Source organism: Haliotis asinina, chromosome 1 (assembly GCF_037392515.1).
Source record: "Haliotis asinina isolate JCU_RB_2024 chromosome 1, JCU_Hal_asi_v2, whole genome shotgun sequence".
Lineage (NCBI taxonomy): Eukaryota > Metazoa > Mollusca > Gastropoda > Lepetellida > Haliotidae > Haliotis > Haliotis asinina.
This window is the reverse complement of record NC_090280.1, coordinates 11,139,451-11,162,998: the sequence shown is the minus strand read 5'-3', so window position 1 is coordinate 11,162,998 and position 23,548 is coordinate 11,139,451. Positions and strand designations below refer to the sequence as shown.

Genomic DNA, 23,548 nt, shown 5'->3' with positions numbered 1-23,548 from the left:
CACCTATCGGGTTTACAGGCTATGAACCAAGAGCCGGCTAAGTGTATCAGCAAATGAACCAGTGGCTAATGACAAGGCGTCTTTACGCATAAGTACACACCCACCAGCCTTGACTGGGTTCGGTATTGCAGCTGATTCCTTTCGAGATAGGCAAACCCAAGTACAACATATTGCACTTTTGCTTTGCGATTATACGCTTATAATTTTGTTTAGTTTTTTTTTCAGAATCACCATTGCATTTTATGTATTGTGAACAAGTGATAACTGTGTTATGATTATGCTTGAAAGTTTGGTTGCATGTGATCTTTAAGAAACATAATACAACAGGGATTCAAATTTATTTTGAGAAGCCACTTGCCATAGGGCAAGTGTCTTTAAGAAAATAACCTGTCTTCATTAATATTTCACTTGCCTTGATTTTTATGACACAATCATGATGATGTAATTATGAAAGAATAAATCAACATGGTGTATGATGTTAATGTTCAGTAGACTATTTATTGAGAAGAGATAAATAGCAATGATAACTCTGCTTTCTTTTCATTGTGAAGTTTATTAGCTACATTTGGAGCAGATATGAAGTGAAAGCCAAGTTTACTCGCAGTTTGAAACCATAAGGAGAAATTATCGAGTAAGATGTCATCATTTGATTGTCCAAGATGGAAACTGACTTGTCCAGGGTGCCAGGTCTTGGGATTTTTTAGCCCCTGTAACCATGGTAACAGTGTACTCACAAGTGAAAAATGTTAAGACACATGATCCCATTTCTTTTCATACACAACAGTTTAGAATTTTAAGTGAGATTGTTCATCAAGTGTGGTCTGTTGGACTGCAAAAGTTTGCCAATATAATTGCAAACACAAGTGTGGTGGGGGCTATTTTCCAGATATGATGGTGGGGACTTTGCCAGGAAGTATTGTTTTCATGGTGTGTGTGTGAAAAGTCTGCTGGTACATGTATTTCGTTCTGATGACAGTGTGTTTTAAAAAGACTTCTAAACAATGTGAAAGATGGTACTTGCTGTTACCCTGTTAGGTATTAAGGTTTCGCATTCCTTTACCATTTAGACAAAAGTTCCTTTACTATGTAAACAAATGTTAACTGATTGCAAATTCAAAAGATCAATGACATGATAACTGATAAAGACATTTGTTTGTTTCTCTTGCAATCAGAAATGTTTGAAAAGATGTTTGATTAGTTATGAAGCTGAAGCTATGAATTGATGGAAAGTTTAGGCTGTGACTTGAACTTTCTCATGCTTAAAGTCCATAAAGCTCAGGTCACAAATCGGTTGAAGCTAAATAGTGTCGGGTGTGGAGTCATTTGGTGCCTGTGTTTGGCAGCTTGAGTCTTGAGAATGTCTAGGACGTCAGTCCTGCCCAGCATTGAAGCACATGAGACATGGGGTTTCACCTCAGACAGGTTTCACTTTAGACACCTTAGAGGTTGTCCCCAAACTGCCTCTCTTCACCTAGCAGGAAGTGGGTACCTGGTAGGATAAGTCATAGAGCCATTAAAATTCTAGCATTTCACAGGCTGCTTGAGTCAGCTCAGGAAATAATGATCACATTGTTTTTGCCTTCCGAGCTTGCTTGATAAATGAACCATTATTAAAAATATCATTTATTTCATATATTGACTGGCATAGGAACATCTCTTTCATCCAGTTGCATTTCTCATTGCAGTGGTGCTCTTTAGCAGATAGTAGCACTAATACAATTCTTAATGTAATGCCTACTTTGTTTCACTTGGTCACCAAAAGAATTTAATGTTCCTTGCTGGCCCAGCTTTCAGTAGTAAGGAACATGATGCAAACATGAAGTGTAGGATCAAGTACAGTGTATTTACAAGCATTTAGATCATTGATATGTTACAAAAAAAAAAAGAAAATTAAAATAACATGTGTTTTCAGTCTGCATGCCTAGTATTTACTGGGCTTCTGTTGGCTGTAGATAGGCTCCATGTTTGTGTGATCGGTTGCCATGGAGTATGTTTTACTTATGTGGAGCAAATTTGTTTGCATATAGCTACAAGTTGCTAAAGATGCATAACACATAGATACTAGATAGACTTGAAATCACAACCTGACACTAGTCCACTGCCTCTGTAAATGTTCAGGAACAGACAGACTCATAAAGGTTTTGGTTTCTCCAGTTCATTTTATAAAACCACACTACATAAAACATATGGTGATATAGTGAGAAATTTGAGTATCAATTTTCAGACACAACAAATTCTGATGCACTTGGCAACATTCAAAAGCAGATAATATCCTGGTTTCACCATTTCTCAAGCCTGCACAGCAGGGTTTATTGAAGTTTTTTTTGTGTGTGAGCTTTCAGTTTAAGGTTCCTGATTTGAAATTTGACTTACATTGAAAATCAACTGACTAAAGACATGACACCTGTCAGACAGCGCCAAACATTGCTATTAGGAATCAACTTCCTGCATAGCCTTTGATACATTTTTAGGCATATAATGCAATTATATGTATCTAAGATTCAGGAAGTTTCATGTTTTCCTAAATGCTTTTGATTCTGAATATTTCTAAATGAGGAGTTGTCTCCCTTCCATTGTATCATGAGCTGCCATCAGTTCAGATTGTTAATGTAATGAGTAAGTTTTCTGTCCTGCTTGGATCCTGTTGAGAGCATGTTAGAATAAATCTTTGAGTTACAGGACAAGAAGAGGTTAAACATGTGTTCTCAAACTTTAGTTTGCCACTAAAGTTGAATGTAGTGTTTACAATAATCTATAAGTCAGCAGTCTTTGTCAGTATTTGGGAGTCATGAAAATGTTACTGTAGTAATTTGTTATGTATATCAAAATGCAAAATTTTTGCAAAGATTTTGTATTGTGTTATGTTGTTTTTTATGTGATTAGTTCATATTCATAAATAGTATATTTCATACTGTTCAATTCAAGCATAACAAACCCCAGTGTATACTGCGTACCATCAGGTTCACCAAAAGAGTACACCATCAATAGATCTTAAGTTGTTTTTCTGTGGTGATGTCACTGGTCCTATCCAACACCAGGCCAGTTTTTGGACTGTCCTTTATATCTTTAATTTGCTATCCTCCATAACATTCCTTAGTGACACAAGCATTTCTTTAAAAAGTAGTGCAGTATTCTGCACAATTGATTCATCAAATCTTTAAACGTATCGGCAGGGATTTTTTCTGCCCCATCACATAAAAATTAAGCATTTGTTTAATGTGACCATCACAGTCACTACAGTGATCTTTGTCTGCCTTTCCTTCACTTTTGACACTATGATGACAGATGTGCAGAAATATTTTTTTTAACTGCATCAATGTGATCTGTAGAAGCTTGATGTCTCGATCAGGTCAACTTCTGAAAATTTTGACAAGTAAATGTTAATGGGTTCAGTTTATTTTTAGCCGGAATGCATTTATCATTGGTCATGATCTTGTTGACTCTGTTGTATCTTTTCCATACCTTTAGTTTAACGATAACCATTTGTCACAAAATACCTTGTGATTCATTTTGATGTTTTGGCAGTTGGTTTTAGTGCTCAATTTATGTACATCATCATTAGACAAATCAAGATATTTGTTTTTCTCACTTTCAGTACCAAAACCCAAATCAAGTAACTGCTGTTTCAGAGCAGGACTGACCATGCTTACATGACCAAATGTAGTGACTGACACATTCACCTGCTATTGGTTGTCTAACTCTAAGTATCATGATTGACATACTCACCTGCTATTGGTTGACTAAGTATCATGACTGACATACTCACCTGCTATTGGTTGTCTAAGTATCATGACTGACATGCTCACCTGCTATTGGTTGACTAAGTATCATGACTGACATACTCACCTGCTATTGGTTGTCTAAGTATCATGACTGACATGCTCACATGCTATTGGTTGTCTAAGTATCATGACTGACATACTCACCTGCTATTGGTTGACTAAGTATCATGACTGACATACTCACCTGCTATTGGTTGACTAAGTATCATGACTGGCATACTCACCTGCTATTGGTTGTCTAAGTATCATGACTGACATGCTCACATGCTGTTGGTAGTCTAAGTATCATGACTGACATACTCACCTGCTATTGGTTGACTAAGTATCATGACTGACATACTCACCTGCTATTGGTTGTCTAAGTATCATGACTGACATGCTCACATGCTATTGGTTGTCTAAGTATCATGACTGACATGCTCACATGCTATTGGTTGACTAAGTATCATGACTGACATACTCACCTGCTATTGGTTGTCTAAGTATCATGACTGACATACTCACCTGCTATTGGTTGACTAAGTATCATGGCTGACATACTCACCTGCTATTGGTTGTCTAAGTATCATGACTGACATGCTCACATGCTATTGGTTGTCTAAGTATCATGACTGACATACTCACCTGCTATTGGTTGACTAAGTATCATGACTGACATACTCACCTGCTATTGGTTGACTAAGTATCATGACTGGCATACTCACCTGCTATTGGTTGTCTAAGTATCATGACTGACATGCTCACATGCTGTTGGTAGTCTAAGTATCATGACTGACATACTCACCTGCTATTGGTTGACTAAGTATCATGACTGACATAGTCACCTGCTATTGGTTGTGTAAGTATCATGACTGACATGCTCACGTGCTATTGGTTGTCTAAGTATCATGACTGACATACTCACCTGCTATTGGTTGACTAAGTATCATGATTGACATACTCACCTGCTATTGGTTGTCTAAGTATCATGACTGACATGCTCACATGCTATTGGTTGTCTAAGTATCATGACTGACATACTCACCTGCTATTGGTTGTCTAAGTATCATGACTGACATACTCACCTGCTATTGGTTGACTAAGTATCATGACTGACATACTCACCTGCTATTGGTTGACTAAGTATCATGACTGGCATACTCACCTGCTATTGGTTGTCTAAGTATCATGACTGACATGCTCACATGCTGTTGGTAGTCTAAGTATCATGACTGACATACTCACCTGCTATTGGTTGACTAAGTATCATGACTGACATACTCACCTGCTATTGGTTGTCTAAGTATCATGACTGACATGCTCACATGCTATTGGTTGTCTAAGTATCATGACTGACATACTCACCTGCTATTGGTTGACTAAGTATCATGATTGACATACTCACCTGCTATTGGTTGTCTAAGTATCATGACTGACATGCTCACATGCTATTGGTTGTCTAAGTATCATGACTGACATACTCACCTGCTATTGGTTGTCTAAGTATCATGACTGGCATACTCACCTGCTATTAATAGGTTGTCTAAGTATCATGACTGACATACTCACCTGCTATTAATAGGTTGTCTAAGTATCCTGATTGACATACACACCTGCTATTGGTTGTCTAAGTATCATGACTGACATACTCACCTGCTATTGGTTGACTAAGTATCATGACTGACATGCTCACCTGCTATTAATAGGTTGTCTAAGTATCATGACTGACATACTCACCTGCTATTGGTTGTCTAAGTATCATGACTGACATACTCACCTGCTGTTGGTTGTCTAAGTATCACGACTGACATACGCTCCTGCTGTTGGTTGTCTAAGTATCATGACTGACATGCTCACATGCTGTTGGTTGTCTAAGTATCATGAATGACATGCTCACATGCTGTTGGTTGTCTAAGTATCATGAATGACATGCTCACATGCTATTGGTTGGTATCTTCACATTTCAGCACAGCTCTTTGTTCAGTCACCCTGTGTTCCCATACACAAGCGTTTTCAATGTAGTTTCAAGAAACAAAAAAAAAATGCTACTGCATCAAATGTGCAGAAATCCCATTATGTAAAACCCTGTCAGATGACTTGGTGAACCCACTAAGTGACTAATCCTTCCATGTAAATTTATGTAAATTGTCATGAAATTTTGACTGCAAAATTGAGATATATTTTCAAACATCAAAGTCTTGATTTATACTCCTACCCTTGTTCACATAATGCCCCTTTGTAGCCCAACCCTTCCCACCCCAGGGAAGAGTAACTTTACTGAGGCCCTTTTGTCACTCACTAAGACAACCATTCTGCATTTTGTTGGTTGATCCCAATTCCCATATCATCATTCACCCTGCCCCTTTGCCACTGTGGGATGTGACTGTACAGGGATCCTCCCCTCCACCCTTTTTGAATCTTTAACTCATCCTATGCATGTGACATGATATCCCCACAATACCCTCCCCCAACCCCACCCTCGCTTGTCCTTCACAATGGTCCAGACATGTTCTCATGGTAACATGCAGTGTTGTCATTGCAGATATGCTCTCTTCTTCTGCTGTGCAACATTCCTAACTCAGGCAAGATGTACAGTTGCATTACTTAGTTTCCAGGTCTTAGTGTTAAATAGTGCTTTTGGGATCTCATGCACTAGTAAATGTAATGATTCACAGAGGAATATGGCAAAGTAGACCTGTGGTCAACGTTTGCCTGTCAAACTCTCACAAATATGCATGGGCACACATGATCATTCACTGTTATTTTAAGAGTGCATCAATGACAATATTCACATGAGTACAGAATACCCTTTTTCACAAAAGAAAAATACATTATTACAGGTGGGTAGGGGGATAGGATGGAGGGTGGGGTGGACACTCATGCTGAACTGAAGGTACTGACGAATGATACAATTCAAGGGCCATGCTGAACTGAAGGTACTGACGAATGATGCAATTCAAGGGCCATGCTGAACTGAAGGTACTGACGAATGACTCAGTTCAAGGGCCATGCTGAACTGAAGGTACTGACGAATGACTCAGTTCAAGGGCCATGCTGAACTGAAGGTACTGACGAATGAATGATACAATTCAAGGGCCATGCTGAACTGAAGGTACTGAGGAATGACTCAGTTCAAGGGCCATGCTGAACTGAAGGAACAGAAGAATGACTCCGTTCAAGGGCCATGCTGAACTGAAGGCACTAAGAAATAATAATTTGCAGATCATGCTGAGCTGTGAGGTTATTAGGAGTAACACTTCATGGATCATGGTGAGGTGGAGGTACTGAATAATGACAGTTTATTACCTCAGCTTCAAAGATCATGCTGGGCTGAAGACACTAAGAAATAACACAATTCACTGAACATGCTTAGCTGAAGGTCTGAGGAATGACACAATTTACAGATCATGCTGAGCCAAAGGTACTGAGGAATGTCAATTGAACGATCTTTTTGAAGTAAAGGTATTGAGGAATGACACAATTCATGGAGCATTTCGAACTTAAGGTTCTGAGGAATGGCACAATTTATGGACCTGACGCTATTGAGGAATAACATGAGTAACAGATCACAGATTATGCAGTGCTGTTGAGAAATTTAGGAAAATATGACTCAGTTATGCTGAAGTTTTCATTAGGGTGAATGAAGGAAACATTTTTGTTGTGTGTTTACTGATAAGTTTGAAGACTCCAGGAAGTCAGTTGTCATGGTCATGATGTTGTTGCTGTCAACCACTCATGTACCCATGGACCCGTGAAGGTCCCGGGGTAGAATAGGCCTTCAGCAACCCATGCTTGCCATAAAAGGTGACTATGCTTGTCATAAGAGGCGACTAACGGGATCGGGTGGTCAGACTAGCTGACTTGGTTGACACATGTCATCGGTTCCCCATTGCGCAGATCGATCCTCATGTTGTTGATCACTGGATTGTCTGGTCCAGACTCGATTATTTACAGACCGTCGCCATATAGCTGGAATATTGCTAAGTGCGACGTAAAACTAAACTCACTCACTCACTCATGTACCCATGTCACCATACCATGATGTTAATCCATGCATACACTGGCTCACATGTCTTGTGGCTCTTGACATGATGCTCTGACATTGTGGACATCACAGTGTTATATTTTTAGGGTTGATAAAAAAATATCTCTACCCTTTTTATTCATTTCAAGCTGCAAATCGGAAAGTTCAGAAGCAACAAATTGCTACAGTTGTATTTACTGGTTACAAAGCAAGTTTCACCTTTATTTCCAATGATTTCTAACTGTGCAATATTATTGTTGACTACAAATATAGATAGGTACTTGACAGGAGCTCCTTCTTCCGTCTGGTGAGAGATAAGCATTGTAGCTAACTGCTGTAAGGAAATAATACACTGATGGTGGTGGTCTGCCCAGCGTCACTGTGGGGTGCATCCACCATAACTGGCACACACAACTGTGATGGGGGAATGTCAGCATGCTTTCTATGCAGCTGTAGTAGGTAAATTTTGCGTTTCCATTCATTATTGATAGAAGCATGAAAATTTCCTATTGTTTGCTTGTCTTGTTCTGGTACTAACCAGTGTGGATGTTTGAAGGAGGTGAAACACTTTCCCTTGTCAAGCGGATAAAGTGTGTATTGTCATTGATAATTCCACCATATGTATCTCTCTGTGTGTGTGCGCGTGCGTGTTTGTGTTCTTGTGTGTTTGGGGGTGTGTTTGTATCTGTGTGTCTGTGTGGACCGATGGAGGGAAAGAGAATGAATTAAGAAGAAAGAGATTGGTATATGGTTAATATGATATGATCATAGCGAAAATTGTTACAGCTCCATCCACATAATCTAGCAGTATCATGCTAATGTTACTGTGAGAACTATTTGTGCGTGGTTTGCCAACAAAAGCAGGATTCTCAAAGCAGTTTTGAAGGATAATATGAAATAAGGTGTGACTTTGTGTATTTTGCGTGTAATTAAAATTTACATAAGAAAATATTGTACATATCAAATACTAGACAATGTCCTGTGTAATACCATATTTATGTAACGAGTGAATGGTTTGGTATGTGATAAGTGAAAGTGAGTTAAATAGCAAGACCATGCACAAGTTTCATTATTATGGTATTACATAGGACATCCTTTGGTATTGTATTTATTACTCACCTAGCATTAGCAAAATAATGTGTCAGAATGCAACTTCTAGAGTGAGTGCATTACACCATCATAACAGGTCATGCGTAGGAATACATTTTATTTATGATTGTTCACATTAGTATTTAGATTTTTCAAAAATAAACAAGGTGGTTTGAAACATCGATCAACAGACTTCAACAAACGTAAGTTTAAACTTCTTTCCTATGAATTCAAAAGGTGCCTTATGCCTGAACAACAAGGTCTCATGTACAGCATTTGAAACAATCTCCGGCCTAGAGGTCCAGCACTGATATGTGCAGGCCCTGATGGTTTTCAGTAAATTATAAATCAATTATTTTCAACTGGAATGTTTTCCTTGTTTTCCTTTATTAACTTTTGGGAATCATCCACAATTCATCATGTTACAGTAACTTACAGTTAACTTCCTGGTATTTCAGCGCATATGTGTAGGAATGACAACACCACAAATACAAAACTCAAGGACTTCGCTTGATTTCGTAGAAACAGTGTGAAACTGTGTACAATGTAGTCTAATTGGCTTTTATTGGTTTGACTTTAACCAGATGGGCCTGCAAATTTCATTCAGGGCCTGTAGATTTTAAAACCTGCAGGTTGCAGTAGGTCCTGATGGCCAGCTGGTAAATTAAAGTGTTGCAAACACTGCTCATGTGTATTCGGTCACATGACCGAGGGGAAAGTAGTTCCGACAGCTTTTATTGTTATTACACAATGTGTAATATTATACAAATAACATTGTAGATTTATTAGCCAGTGATATGTTCAGTGAGTGAGTGATAAATAGATGTTAGCAACATATGTTGTGGTACCTGCCCGGGTTCTAACTGTTGACTGTCCTCTTTGACCTTTTTGGTACTGCTTGTGATTAATGAATTCAACCACATGGATTCAGTCTTTCATAAGTTTGTTTTCAGGAAAAATGAGATCCTTCACATGTAATTTCAGTAATTGTGGTCTGTGTGTATGATGTTTTTTGACAAGTACATTAAACACTCAGAAATGTCATATATGTCTAATTTGTCATGATCTGTATCCAGATACATCTAGACCATCCTGCTTTTTGATCAACTTGATAACATGTCTGATGAAGAGAATCAATCAGGCTTGTAGATGCTGCATGTATCTGTATTGAATCTAGATAAACATTGACCTTCCATTTTCATGCAGTATGTTCTTATATTGCATAGATCAACAGATGTGATGTGATAAAATGTAAAGGTCATTGACAAACAAAATAATAGCACTTAGAGTCTTATATATGTGCTAGGCTGTGGGCTGCTGAATGCTCACTTAGCAATACCAAATTTTGGATTCTCAAAGCACAGTCTGTTTTGACTGCATAACAGTTTCTCTTGCAGTCAGTTAAAATTTGATAGAAATTGTTTCATTTTTAAGTTGTGTAGGCAGCAGAATTTGTTCTTTTGATGAGGGTTCAGTCCCATCTGGGATTTGAACCAAACACTCTCAGAGTGATGCAGCTAATTGACAGTACGTCAAGTCAGCAATGTGATCCACTCATCCACCTGGGCTTTTACAGAACGTAGTCTAGATCACCTACTTTGTGTACCCTCATGACAAGCCAAAAGCTGTGAATACATTATTCCTTTCAGAAGGGGTCAAACATAACATGTTATGAAAGTGTTGAATAAATCAGTAACAGATATGTTGACACATGAACAGGTTTACAAATGATTGCAGGAAGGAAAACTTATTGTATTTTGTTACAAAACTGACAAAATATTTAGGATTGAGTTGCTATACATATTATTGGTGAAACTGGTAGCCCATTTACAAAAATCTTTCCTAGTTATTACTTGTTTTTGGCTAGAGGTCTTCTTTTATTTTCAAAACTAGAATGGATAATAAACTCTAGGTGATGTATTATAGACACCAGAAACTTAACAACAATACACAAACAACATTGCATTCTTGCCTCCAAATAGGCTTGAGACTATAGCCTCAGTTGAGCGCCCATGGATTAGCTGAAGCAAGCTATAATGAAACAGACTATAGAAATATTTCATGTGTGGCTACACATGTTTAGCAGTGACAAAGCCTATCCTATACAGCCTGTGTGGACTGAGAGCTAGTGTGGTGTGTGTGAAGTCTATATGGGTCAAGTCAGCAGGAGGGCGTGCAGTGAGTGAAGACACAGCTTACAGTTAGTCACAAACCACATTGGAGTGTACCCCATCGCTGCCACCATGATTCAGAGACTTGTGGAATATACGCTGTGAAGCACTCTTGGATTATGCCACTCAGGAAGAAATGGCGTTCTCTGGATCTGTTTGGATCGCATGAAAATTTGTTTCTAAATCATCACCATAGGGCGGAACATCTTAATCCTTTTAGGAAAAGGTAGAATATTCTATTGTGTTGTGATCACCAGAGCATGTCAACAGGTCTTCTCATCTCATGTCGAACATTCTGTCCACATCTGATATTGTAGGTTGTTTTTATCATGTTATGTTGTGGTTGGTAGAATGATGTCTCCACCCACTAGTGTCCTAGGGAAGTGCAGTCACTGACTGGTAACTTATAACATATGCTGGTGAGAATTCTCAGTAATATGCAGCTCAGCATGTGGTTGGGTCTGGTATAGGTCACCACCGAGGAGGTGTCCTAATCCTGCTCCCTTCACACAGGATTTGTCCACTGTGATCCTATCATGCTAATTCTTGGGGTGTTGGTTGCTAGATTATATACCCGAACTGCTGGGTATGAGGGTTTCAACCGTGATGATACATTTAATGGCTGTTATTGTAGTTTTTGTTGGGGTGAAAATAACTTTAGAAAAGACCTTTACATTTTTTTTGTTTGGGTGAAAATAACTGTAGAAAAGATCTTGGATATGCATTAACTGATCAGGTTTCTTATGTCTTATTGTACCCATTGGACAGAATGAAAGATATCTCCTTCTCTGAATCCTGCATGTAGAGTAGGCACCGAGCATTCTATTGCTTATAGTAGCAGGTGAATAAGTTCATCAGGCACAGTGGGTTGGTTGAGTGATGTTGTCTACCAGTGGCTTTGGATGATGCTCATGTTGTCACCCACTGCTTTGTAGTGGTCAGTTTCAGTTATTAAATGATTTGACATAACTACAATGTTGTTAAATGAGTAATAAAACGGTGAACAAGTAGCTTTGTCTCTGTGGAGATGTTTGACCTGTGATGGAAGAGAGAAACTGGACAGTTCACGATAAATCTGTTTCAAGTATGCTCATGCAACTTTTCCCTTACCTATGGCTGAAAGATTTCTTCTGACAAACACTCATGCCATTTGTGTAAAATCTGTGTGCAAGGCCTGTATTTAGTTCCTATGTGAAGTATATTGGTAGACTATATATCATTTGAGAGTTATTACTATGTATTGACACTGCCATGTGTTGGTGCTTTGTATTGGAGTGTTTCAGTGGAGTGTGTCACTGACTGTCACCATGGTGTGTCAGTGGTGTCACTGTATGTCTAGACTGACACTTAATTTCTGAATATACTCAGTTATGATAGGTACAAATACACATTTGAGTTAAAAAATGGCTCCAGTGATATGGGAATCCAAACCTGCTTCATTTTTAGTTTTAACATTGCGGGTAATGTCATGCAGAAGGGAAAATATTGTGGTTCTGGGACTGTGAGGCAAATTACTGTAGATTTTGTTGTTGGTACACTATATTGGAGTTGTATTTTGTTTTGGGCTATGTCTTTCTGCTTTCTTCTGTCCACAATGGTTATGTCATATGATGGAAGCAGCAATATTATATAAATGTGCAAACTGATGTGTGAATGTAGAACTACTGTGGGATGTTGTGGCACACATCCTTTTCGTCAGTTCTGATAGACATTACAAAACATACCATGCAAATCAGTTTTCACATTTAAGAGGAGAAGGGAGAGTTGTAAAGAGAGACTTCACAATTGCTGTTTTAACTCATTATGCTGCCTGAACCATGTAAAGTTTTATGCCTACAAATGCTGTGGAGGGAATTTAACTGAACAACAGTTTAGTAAACAGGCTGAACAACAAGGCCATTTGCTTTCTGACTCATCAGTGATGGCAGCGCTGTACCACTGTCCAGCCAGCAGGATGAATTTGTTAAGTCACAGAAGCATATTTTAAGGTCACCCTGTCTTGATGTTGTGTTAGAAACATTTGTTATACACATTTGTTAATGTTGAAAGGAAAAGATCCACCTCCATTCATTCCTTGTACAGCCTTTGAGATTGTGTTAACTACATGTCAGACAGTGATTTTGACTCAACTGTGGCATAAACTATATCATAGTTTGAATGTATTACAAAATACAGTATATAGTTAGTTGTATTAAGAATAATGAATTTATGTTGGGGAAAAAAAGCATCAGGTGTCTAGATTGATTTTGTTGACAGCTGCATCTCATGCAGGACAGAGCTACAGTGGTGTGTCATTGTGCCCCAGGGATGCTCAAGGAGCAAACTAAGTTTATTGGAATTTGGCCGACAGATTCATGCCAGCCTGACGAAGACCTCCGACCACATATAGACTTCATGTTCTCTGTTGTCAAACTATGGTTTGGAGATAACATTTTTTTAATACAATGGACACCATGACATTCATTCATTTTGAAATTGCTTCATGATTCACTGGACCATTATGCTCCAACATTCCCTGAAGTTCCCAGGCTGCAGCAGCTGAATGTGAGTTGCCTAATCACTGTAAATTGTAATGCCATGTGGTAATTCAGATGTACGCTATGGATACACTGCAGTCAGAGAATGATTCCAAGATATTATACCTGGGGATGATGGCATCAATACAAGGTCTACCATGGAGATATGTGAATATATCCTTAGGTAAATGACATCTATGGGCAGTCTAGTAGCGTTGATTTAAACTGTTTGCTGAAGATTTGGGTCTGATTCTCCCCTTGGTTGTGCGACAACAGTGCTGACAGTGAGACCCTGCCTCCTTGAATGCTGCTGCATATTGGGTACTGTTTTTCAGTAACCCCCGGAAACAGTCAGCAGAAGTAGCTTATGATGTATCCATTATACTGTTTTCAGATACATTTATATCAACATTTCATTCAGTTTGTGTTAATCATGGTAACTTAAAACATTAGTAATGACAGTGATATAGGGTCTTTCAGATTACATAACCTTGGTGCAGTGCCGAAAGCTGTTTGAATTGTACCTTAGAAGATGTTGTATCGATGATGATGGTAAATAACAGTCTTGTAATTCTCAAAAAGAATATTATGGTGTCATGTCAGTAGAGATGCCAGTAACTTGATGAGGCAAGTAATTGATGTGTGGATTTTAGCCTATTCATTCTTTCAGAATGTTTCAAATCCATACATCAATACTGTCTTCCTTACTGTTCACCTCAATTTTAAATACCTATTGGAAATTCAACAGCAATGTATTTTAGATGATCCTGTTTTTAACGATATATGTTTTCCCAAGTAATGGCAATATGACAGGAGATTTGGAAACACTGACTGTTTGTTTTGGATTTATGAATGTCTGTTGTAGTTTCTCTGTAAGAATGGCATATCAAAGCTTGTATTAGGAAGTGATAGAGGAACAAGGAAGAGGGAGTGACCTGTGCAACTATTTGCTTTCCCTGTCACATGTCTGTGACATTCATGTTGATAAACAAGAATTAGGAAAAACAGTACACTTTCACCTGACCTAGAATGTCCTTACCTGCTTCATCACTTGAATTGATGTACAAAGTCAGTTTTGGCTTGGCATGCATCATTGATATTACATACACCAGGTATATGTCAGGTGAAATAAATGGCCTCACTTGTCAGGTGGTGCTTTAAACCTAGGTCATCAACAGGTCAAATTCAAGTGAAAAGGATCCTTTATGCATGCATGCAGTTTTTTAAAGAGAATTGAGTTACAATTGGATTATCTCTATGTTATATGTGAATATTAGGTTAGGTGGAATTATAATACTGATTTTTTTGGCTTCGAGTTAAATAAGGTGTTACCTGGTGTTGGGTATTCAAATGTTATTCTTTATCAGCGCATGTTTTTTACAGTTTATATGGTGAACAATGTGAAAGTAGTTGTATAAGAGGAAATGTCTCTGATAATTATTGAACTTTATTTGTCTTGCATTTGTAGACATAAATATTTTCCATACCCTTTAATGTCTTCTAAATGTGCAAGTGAATTTACATGTGAAGTAACTCTTCTCTATAACTTGTCTCACTAGATGTGAGCATCCATGTGGATGAATTTCTATGCAGGATGCTACAATTCAATACAAGGCAGTATATATCAATCAATACAACTATGTGGATCTACCCAGTGTGTGATAATGATTATATTGCCTTGTCATATGGTCAGGATAGAGCCGATGATTCATAGTGTTAGTGTCAGTTTCATGGCTAGTAATTGTATCAGGTCATACTTATCAACAATCATAACATAATTTGTATGTATGAAACATAGTAATTTTTTTTATAATGATCGATACTGACCTTAATGAGCCTACCTTGCTTTTAAGTAAGTTGAATTTAAGACAATACAGGGCTTTGGGGTTGCCTTGTGGTTAAACATTTTGTGTCACCCCGAAGACCCAGGTTCAATTCCCCACAATGGGTTCAATTTGAGAGGACCATTGCTACTGTCTTCCACTCTGATCTTGCTGGTAGTGGCATAAAACTAAACTCACTCACTTTAAAACAGAATACATTTGGACAGTATTTCAAGTAATCCAGACAAACCACATATCATATTTTCCAGGGTTGATATGTGATTCTAGCTGAGATAGGGAAACAACCATTATGTTCGACCATTGGCTAGAAATGGAGAAAAACATGGTGAAGTTGGTATTCTGCATATACCATAAGTTGTTCACTGGTCGCGAGGTGGCCATTGGCTCATGTACCCTTGAGTGGCCAGTGAACAATGTATTTATCTTACCGAAAACCTGAATTTTAATTTTGAACTGTTTGAAGCTCTTCTGTTGAATGCGAGGTGAATCGCCATTTTGCAGACGACACAAGGTAAATAAATTTAGAGTTATCTCCCTTCCATCAATTTTCAATCACTAAACATCGGTAATTTCTGTGCTTGATGCGTGATTCAGTGTTATTCGAGGTAAAAAAGTACTACCATGAAGCACCAGAAGAGTTCGGAGTTCCCAAGGGTGTACATTGAAAATAATACATCGCCTGTCAGCGAGGTACATGGAAAATAATAGAATGGCGCTTAGCCAATCAGAAAGTGACATTCATGTGTGAGGTAAGATAAAGGGCAATATATCTGTCTGTCAGCTGTAATAGTCCTTGATTTTACATGAGTCCATTTACTCAGGGTCCATATGTAGCAGGGCGTGGAGTCATCCCACAGATGACATCCTTACCTTGTCAGCTTGCTGACGGGGTTAACCTCTTTGGTCATGTGGACAAGGCGTCCGACTTCGGATCGGAAGGTCCGTCGTTCGAATCCCAGCACGGGACTCGGAAATTTTGTGGCCGCTACATTGGCGCCCAACGTGGGGCTGAGCACGTTCATATCACATTTGAACAAAATAAGCCTCAGTACCCAACTATGCGGCCCGGGACGTGCCTTCTGTTGACGGGGGAGTATGTAGCAGGGCGTGGAGTCATCCCACAGATGACATCCTTACCTTGTCAGCTTGCTGACGGGGTTAACCTCTTTGGTCATGTGGACAAGGCGTCCGACTTCGGATCGGAAGGTCCGTCGTTCGAATCCCAGCACGGGACTCGGAAATTTTGTGGCCGCTACACATATATCAGGGCTAACAGATAAGGGCTGTATGAAATAATGTAGACAACGTAGCAGATACACACCACAGCAATGGTATGCGGTTGTAGAATCATTTAATCAAATTAATTCAAAAAAGTATTTTGTTATTGTTTATTGACACGAGTGTAGCAATGTTGAAGTGCATATTTGAAACGAAATGCAAGATTAGTGATTATCCATTAAATTCCATTCAGTACTCCAAACTTGTAGTCCTATATTGAAAAAATTAGGCGTATGTACTACCAGTGTTAAAAAATTATCTGGAGCCCTGCTAATATTGTACTGAAGATAGCTGAATACCCATTGATGATAGTCTTCATTAGCTTAGAACACTGATGGCTACAACACCGTACCTGTTCTCAATGATTTGGTTTTACTTAAATAAGTTAAGAAGGAATTGCTTCAAACCTGACACGTTTTCTTTAGCTGTATGACAGTCAGGTCAAAGTAGCTTTTGTTTACTTGTTAACATCATCACAGACTATTGACAGACCTCTAAATTTACAATCATACCATTGAGAGACACCAGATGCTACCATCACTTAAACAGTAGCAGGTATTGTAGCAGGTAATACAGTCAAACACTGTAGTGTTGAACTTCATAGAACATACACAAATCATTCAAATACTACTAATTCAACTTACCCAAGTTTCAACCAGATCGAATCGAATTTTTATCACTTATAGAAATGGTTTGAAAGATGTTAAACTACTTGATTTTCAATACAAGTGTTTACATGGTATTATCTACACCAGAAATGAACTATTTAAAATGAAACTTGTTGACAATACTGTATGCTGTTTTTGTAGTGAGCTGAATGAGAATAATTGTCATGTTTATTGGGAATGTAGAGTAACACAAACATACTGGAATGAACATGAAGCCTGGATGAATGATCATATTGAGAATACACTTAAAATAACAAAATATCTCGTTTGGTTTGGGTCATTATGCACATACAGACTACTAAATTATATTATTCTTTCGGCCAAAAAGTATATTCATTCATGTTGGATTAATCAATACCCTCCAAAACTTCATGTATATTTTGAGAGAAATTGTCAATGTAGAAAAGTTCATCGCGATAAAACATGATAGTCTCCAAAATCATTACAGAAAGTGGAGATCTATATTCCCAATTTAACAACGAAACTTGTTTCTATATTCGGACAATTTCTTATGTGGAAATGTAAATTTTCAAAACCTACTAAACTGTAAAATGTGAACTGGTGTCTCAATGATGTACCCTTGGAACAATAAAAATATCATTTAAAACTAAAAAAAGATGATACTCTCTGATAAAAAAAAATAATAAAAGTTTCGACCAGGTTGCTAAATGATGAAATTAGTAGAAATGTGCAAGGTCCAAATTTATAATACAAGACACTGTCATGGATGACAACTTCAGTAATTCTTGTAACACAACGTTTCAAGGCTAATTCTTGAATAAAATTCCACCTGACGAAGGGGCAAGAATTAGCCTTGAAACGCCCTGTTTAAAGAATTAAAGAAGTTGTCATCCATAATAGTGTCTTGTATTACCTCACCAACTTCTAAATGCCTTAGAAGAATTTCGTCCAAATTTATAATTTGAGACAATGATATGTTTGATGCTACATAAAAGTATGAGTATTCGGACCCAAGCGTTATTATTGTTAATATTAGCGCTACACATTTGACTTACATGCTTCATCTTGAACACTGCTCTGAAAGTCTACAAAATTCAGAGATCTCATTACAGTATTAGCAGAGTTGTATTTCATATGTTATTTTATAGTGTTGTATGATGATAATAAGGTAATTTTACCAAAAGTAGGCTACAGAGGATTCTGGCATGAAGGGGAAATTGGGTGAATATTTGAGTACTTTGATAATCTTACTACTCCATAACATACCAACAAGATGGAAAGGCCACAAAAGCTTTATGTCTTCAGTTGTCTGAAACTTAAATTGTGAAATAATACAAAGTGACTAAAAGTTTGAAGTTGTAATATGTCTGGAGTCACACTGACTTCTTCCTCAATGTTCGTAATGCATACTTCTGTCTTCTCTTTAACTCAACCAGCCAGAAATGGTTCAAGGAGTCGAAAAACATATGTTTGATTCCCAGGCTTTAAGTTAAACATGTGAGTGTAGGTTGTTGATGAAAACTTGTGATGAGCTATGCAGATCCTGGCGAGCTGTGTAGTGCTGAATTACAGCACTGCTGCAGTGTTGCTGTGTATAGCAGAAGCATGCCTCCTACCCAGCAGGCAGGATACTACTTTTTACCTTCACTGTAGTCGGTTTATATGTGGATCCTCTTGCCTATTGTTAGACTCACATGAAAACACTAATTATGCTATGTGGTGTTTCAACATTTCATCCATTTGAAACTCAACAGGTTAATCTCTAATTGTCTGTTGATATTCTGCTACATCAGCACAGGTGGTAAGACTTTTCACTCTGTACTTACATGCATCATGACCACACATGTTCAATAACAAATGCAGATACTTCAGAGTAAACATGTTTGTGAGAAACTACATTTTAATATATGTGTATTTGGAGAATTGCTTTATTGAGGATGTGAGTGTAATTCATGTCATAATCAACTTATTCTTCTGCTATGAACATTTTGTTCCTGAACTGGATTGAAACCTCCTTTATTTGCTGAATCTGTCTGTATCCCTTCATGAATTCAAAGCATTTTTTATGATTACTAGAATGGAATATCCTGAAATATTGTACACTGTTTTTACTTATATTGGGTGTTTTTATTTTTATCAAAATGATAAGCAAAATGGAATGTTTTCACGCCAACCCATAAAATAGTCAACACCCTCATGTATTTTATTTGATAGAAATGTGTCATACAATATTTGCCATGTTTAATTAACACTTGTCTGTATGGCTAAAAAAGTCAAAGTATTACTTTTTTTATTGTTTCACTGAATGTAGTTAATAATACATCAACAGCTGCCTTGTTCCTGTATTCACCACCTAATATTCACATTCATTACCCAATATTCATGATGTGTATCATATTCGCCTCAAAGTATATTTTTTGCATCCTGATGGTATGCCTCACCCCAGTCTCACTTAGTCTGCACTGATTTACTGTTGTGTTGCAGGCTGTCCAGCTTGAGTGGCAGCAAGGAGGAGGTGACCACACCCAAGAAAGAAGACTCCCCAGATGGTAAGTTCTTTTACTTTTTCAGCAACGTGAAGCTGGAATAAACCTGGACCTAGGTTATGTCAGTTAACTACACTTTTTTGTATATAGCCTGTTTGGGTATATATTATATTTATGCCCTACTCATATTCAATTAATACTCATTCCAGACACCTGTTGTCTGTTGAACCAGTATGTATGAAGAAAGAGCTTTTTGTCATTGAGCAGCATCCTGAAGGCAGGAGACTTGAAGTTACAATGTGTAGGAAAGCTCCTCTTCATGGCTTCACGGACAGTAATATGTATTATAACTTTGAGGATTGAGACTCTTTGTGACTTGTATCATGACTGTGTGAGTTTCTGTTGCTGGGTGCAACTTTCTTGCAGTAATGAAGGTGGAGTTATTTAGAGATGAGTTGTTATTGTACACCCTTCCATCAATTGCATGACATAGGATAAGCTGCAAATCTACAAAGGAAAGGACATTCTCTGAGGTTAAAATTTATGGAACCAGAATTTTGCTAATCTGGACTGTCACTTTTGACATAATACAGAATGAACATGTAAGTCTCATAAGGTGCTACTTCTGGTACTAGGTGTGTCACTGACTCCCTTTACACAAGCCAACTTGCTATATGTGAGGCAGGGCCCAGCTTACTTCCGGTACAAGATTTCCATTGACAAGTGCACATTTAAGAAGCAGTCCTGGTTCCAAATTGTGCGAGTGCCAAATTCTACTTTACTAGACAACCGTTTATGAATGTCACATTGTTGACAGTCATAATAGTGGGCTAATTTGGGAATGGTTAGATCAGAAATTTGTTGTACCTGCAAGGATTATTGTCAACTGACAACCATGAGACTGTTTGAAAATGTATGAAACTTTGTCACTGTCACCTACTTTAGGCCCTAATTTTCTAAAAAATCTGACAGACACATTTCATAATGTAGGAACACAGTTATGTCTCTGATTTATTCACTCAGCTAGACTTGTGCCAGTCAGTGACTCTTGGTCAGGGCAATTTGTTGATGTGCATTGTATGATAGATACATACACAGTTGAAAGATACCCAGGTCATCAGTTATAAGAACAGCTTAGAGGGTCCTAGTGATGCAGCTTATCTGTTGCTGTGGATTATCAAGTGAGTGAGTGATTGAACAGGCTCAGTGGTCATATGGAAACTTCCTTCCATGCTCTCACAGTGAGAACAAGGTTATCCTTTGCTATTTGTGTAACTGCTGAAAATGGTTGAAATATATGACCTGGTCAGTTGGATTCAATCTCTTCTGAGGTGAAGGGAGGTTGACCACTGTTTTTTTTTTCAGATATACTTCAACAATCCGGCACAACACTCAAATGGAATAAAATATATTCTGAGGATATATGGTATTAGATAATAGTGATAAGACATTTGTTTCTCTGCAATATCTGTAATTGTTGTATATATAGTATAACAAAAAAAACCAACTACGTTGATGGGATCACATCAGAGTACATATGTCAGGATATAGTTTGTGATCTGGTAGAATTGCAGATACCAGTAGAGACTCCAATTCTAATCTTTACTTTTGGAGAATTCCTTCGCAATCTCTACTGGTAGAGACTCCCATTGCAGTCTCTACTGGCAGAGACTCCCATCGCAGTCTCTACTGGCAGAGACTCCCATTGCAGATCCTACTGGCAGATACTCCCATCACAATCTCTACTGGCTGAGACTCCCATCGCAATCTCTACTGGCAGAGTCTCCCATTGCAATCCCTACTGGCAGACACTCCCATCACAGATCCCTGTGGCAGACACTCCCATCACAATCTCTACTGGCAGAGACACCCATCACAATGTCTACTGGCAGCTACTCCCATCACAATCTCTACTGACAGAGACTTCCATCGTAGATCCTACTGGCAGAGACTCCCTTCGCAATCTCTACTTTCAGAGACTCCCATCACTATCTCTAGTGGCAGAGACTCCCATCACAATCACTTGTGGCAGAGACTCACATCGAAGTCTATACTGTTAGAGACTCGCATCCCAATCTCTTTTTTTCAGAGACTCCCATTGTACATCCTACTTTCAGGGGTTCCCATTGCAGTCTCTGCTGGCAGATACTCCCATTGCAATCTCTACCGGCAGATAGTCCTATTGCAGATTGTACTGGCAGAGACTCCCATCGCAATCTCTACTGGCAGAGACTTCCATGGTTATCTCTACTGACAGAAACTCAAATTCTACCAAATTGCAATGTCTACCCTGACATACATATGGATAATACTTGATCTCAGTACTCTACATACAGTGTTCACGAATGGTGTTTCAAAGTAACAGGACATAGGGTCCTGTAAGTTTCAGATGTCTGTCTGACCCACTGAAAATTCGCAGGACCCAAAGATTAAAATTAAACACACATTTCAGATTTAACATTCCTCATAATTGGCATTGAAATTATTAACATTATATAATGGCAAACGTTGTAAACATAAATTTATAAACAGTGAACAAATGTCACATGCCACAAATAATAACTTCAGACAAAGTTATTGTGATATATTCAGCCAGACACTGGGGCAAGCAGGTTGCTGACTTCTGTCTGATCCATGGCAAACCTGCAGGATTTGTCAGAGGGTCAGGCACTATTCGTGAACATTGTACATAGTCAAGCAGCAGAAGTGTGTTTTATAAATGTTTGTCTCTCGTGTTAAAACTACTTCCTGAAGTTTAGAAAGACTCATGACATGTGTTAGTTTACCATTGAGCTGTCAGTATACGTCATGTATTCATGTTTCAGGGGTTGTTTAAATTTCCTTGATTTGCTGATAACTGTCCATAATCTCTGAGAATTAGCTGAAATATTAGGTGGAGTTTGCTTCACAGTTTGAATACAAAATTCTAGCAAGTTCTGAATGAGTAAGACCTATTCCAGTGTTTTGAACTGTGCTTGAGAAACAACAGCAGTTTATGTTTATGGGCTTCTTTATAAAAGTGTGAATGTTTACAAAACCATCCATGCTTTGAGTTGTTCCTCTGATCTGTCATTAGATCTGGAAATGATTATTTTCGAATTGTTTGGCCATTTTCATGACCTTGACACAGATGGTGGGATGAACTTGTGTACACAGCACGCTGTGGCAAATTAATTGTGTCCCAGGGTCTTTGAGGTTTTCACCTTTATGGACATGAGGAACAGTAAATGTGTTGACTTTAAGATGATGACAGGCTTAATTTCTAACACTGCACTACTTACCTGATATGATTTCAAGCTGTGACAGTGTTCCCATGCAGATGGTTTATGCTGCAGAATATGTATATGTAATTTTTATTTGTAAGTGTTATAATAATGCATATTTAATTTTTTCTATCCTCTTCATTTGCAGTCCTTAATAGAGAATTCAATATGTTTTGAAGTTGTTAACCAGTCCCTAGTTTTATTTTTGGCTAGTTTGAGGACTGATTAACAGTGCTAGTGTTACAATGACGTATGCAGTGTGTTTATGAGTCTATTTATGTGACATATGCAGCAACGCATTGTGTAAACAGGGACCTGTGTGACCTTGGTTGGCCAGGTGATTAATATTAAGGTGTTGCAACAGAAGGATGCTTTTATCATGGCTGGAGTAGATATGGGAGGAAATGTGTTGAAGCAATGGAAGATAGGTTGTGTAACCTGTGGGGCAGAAACTTTCCTTTGTATGCTTGGTTGCTGTGAAGTCGCA

General features: G+C 38.1%; 1 protein-coding gene across 21 annotated transcripts in view; it reads left to right on the top strand.

Annotated features, from left to right (window-relative positions):
- The window catches only part of LOC137286941 (rho guanine nucleotide exchange factor 11-like), a 117,474-nt gene that overhangs the window by 1,630 nt on the left and 92,296 nt on the right, over nt 1-23,548 (top strand). For 17 of the 21 annotated variants that reach the window (XM_067819145.1, XM_067819129.1, XM_067819120.1 and 14 more), the window contains exons 1-2: nt 10,977-11,271; nt 19,797-19,861. In XM_067819145.1, the coding sequence (XP_067675246.1) occupies nt 11,165-11,271; nt 19,797-19,861 (172 nt within the window). In that variant the 5' untranslated portion in view covers nt 10,977-11,164. Of the gene's footprint in view, nt 1-8,154; nt 8,245-10,976; nt 11,272-19,796; nt 19,862-23,548 lie in introns of those variants that run through there. The other 4 variants (XM_067819111.1, XM_067819092.1, XM_067819153.1 and 1 more) reach the window with 2 other exon arrangements.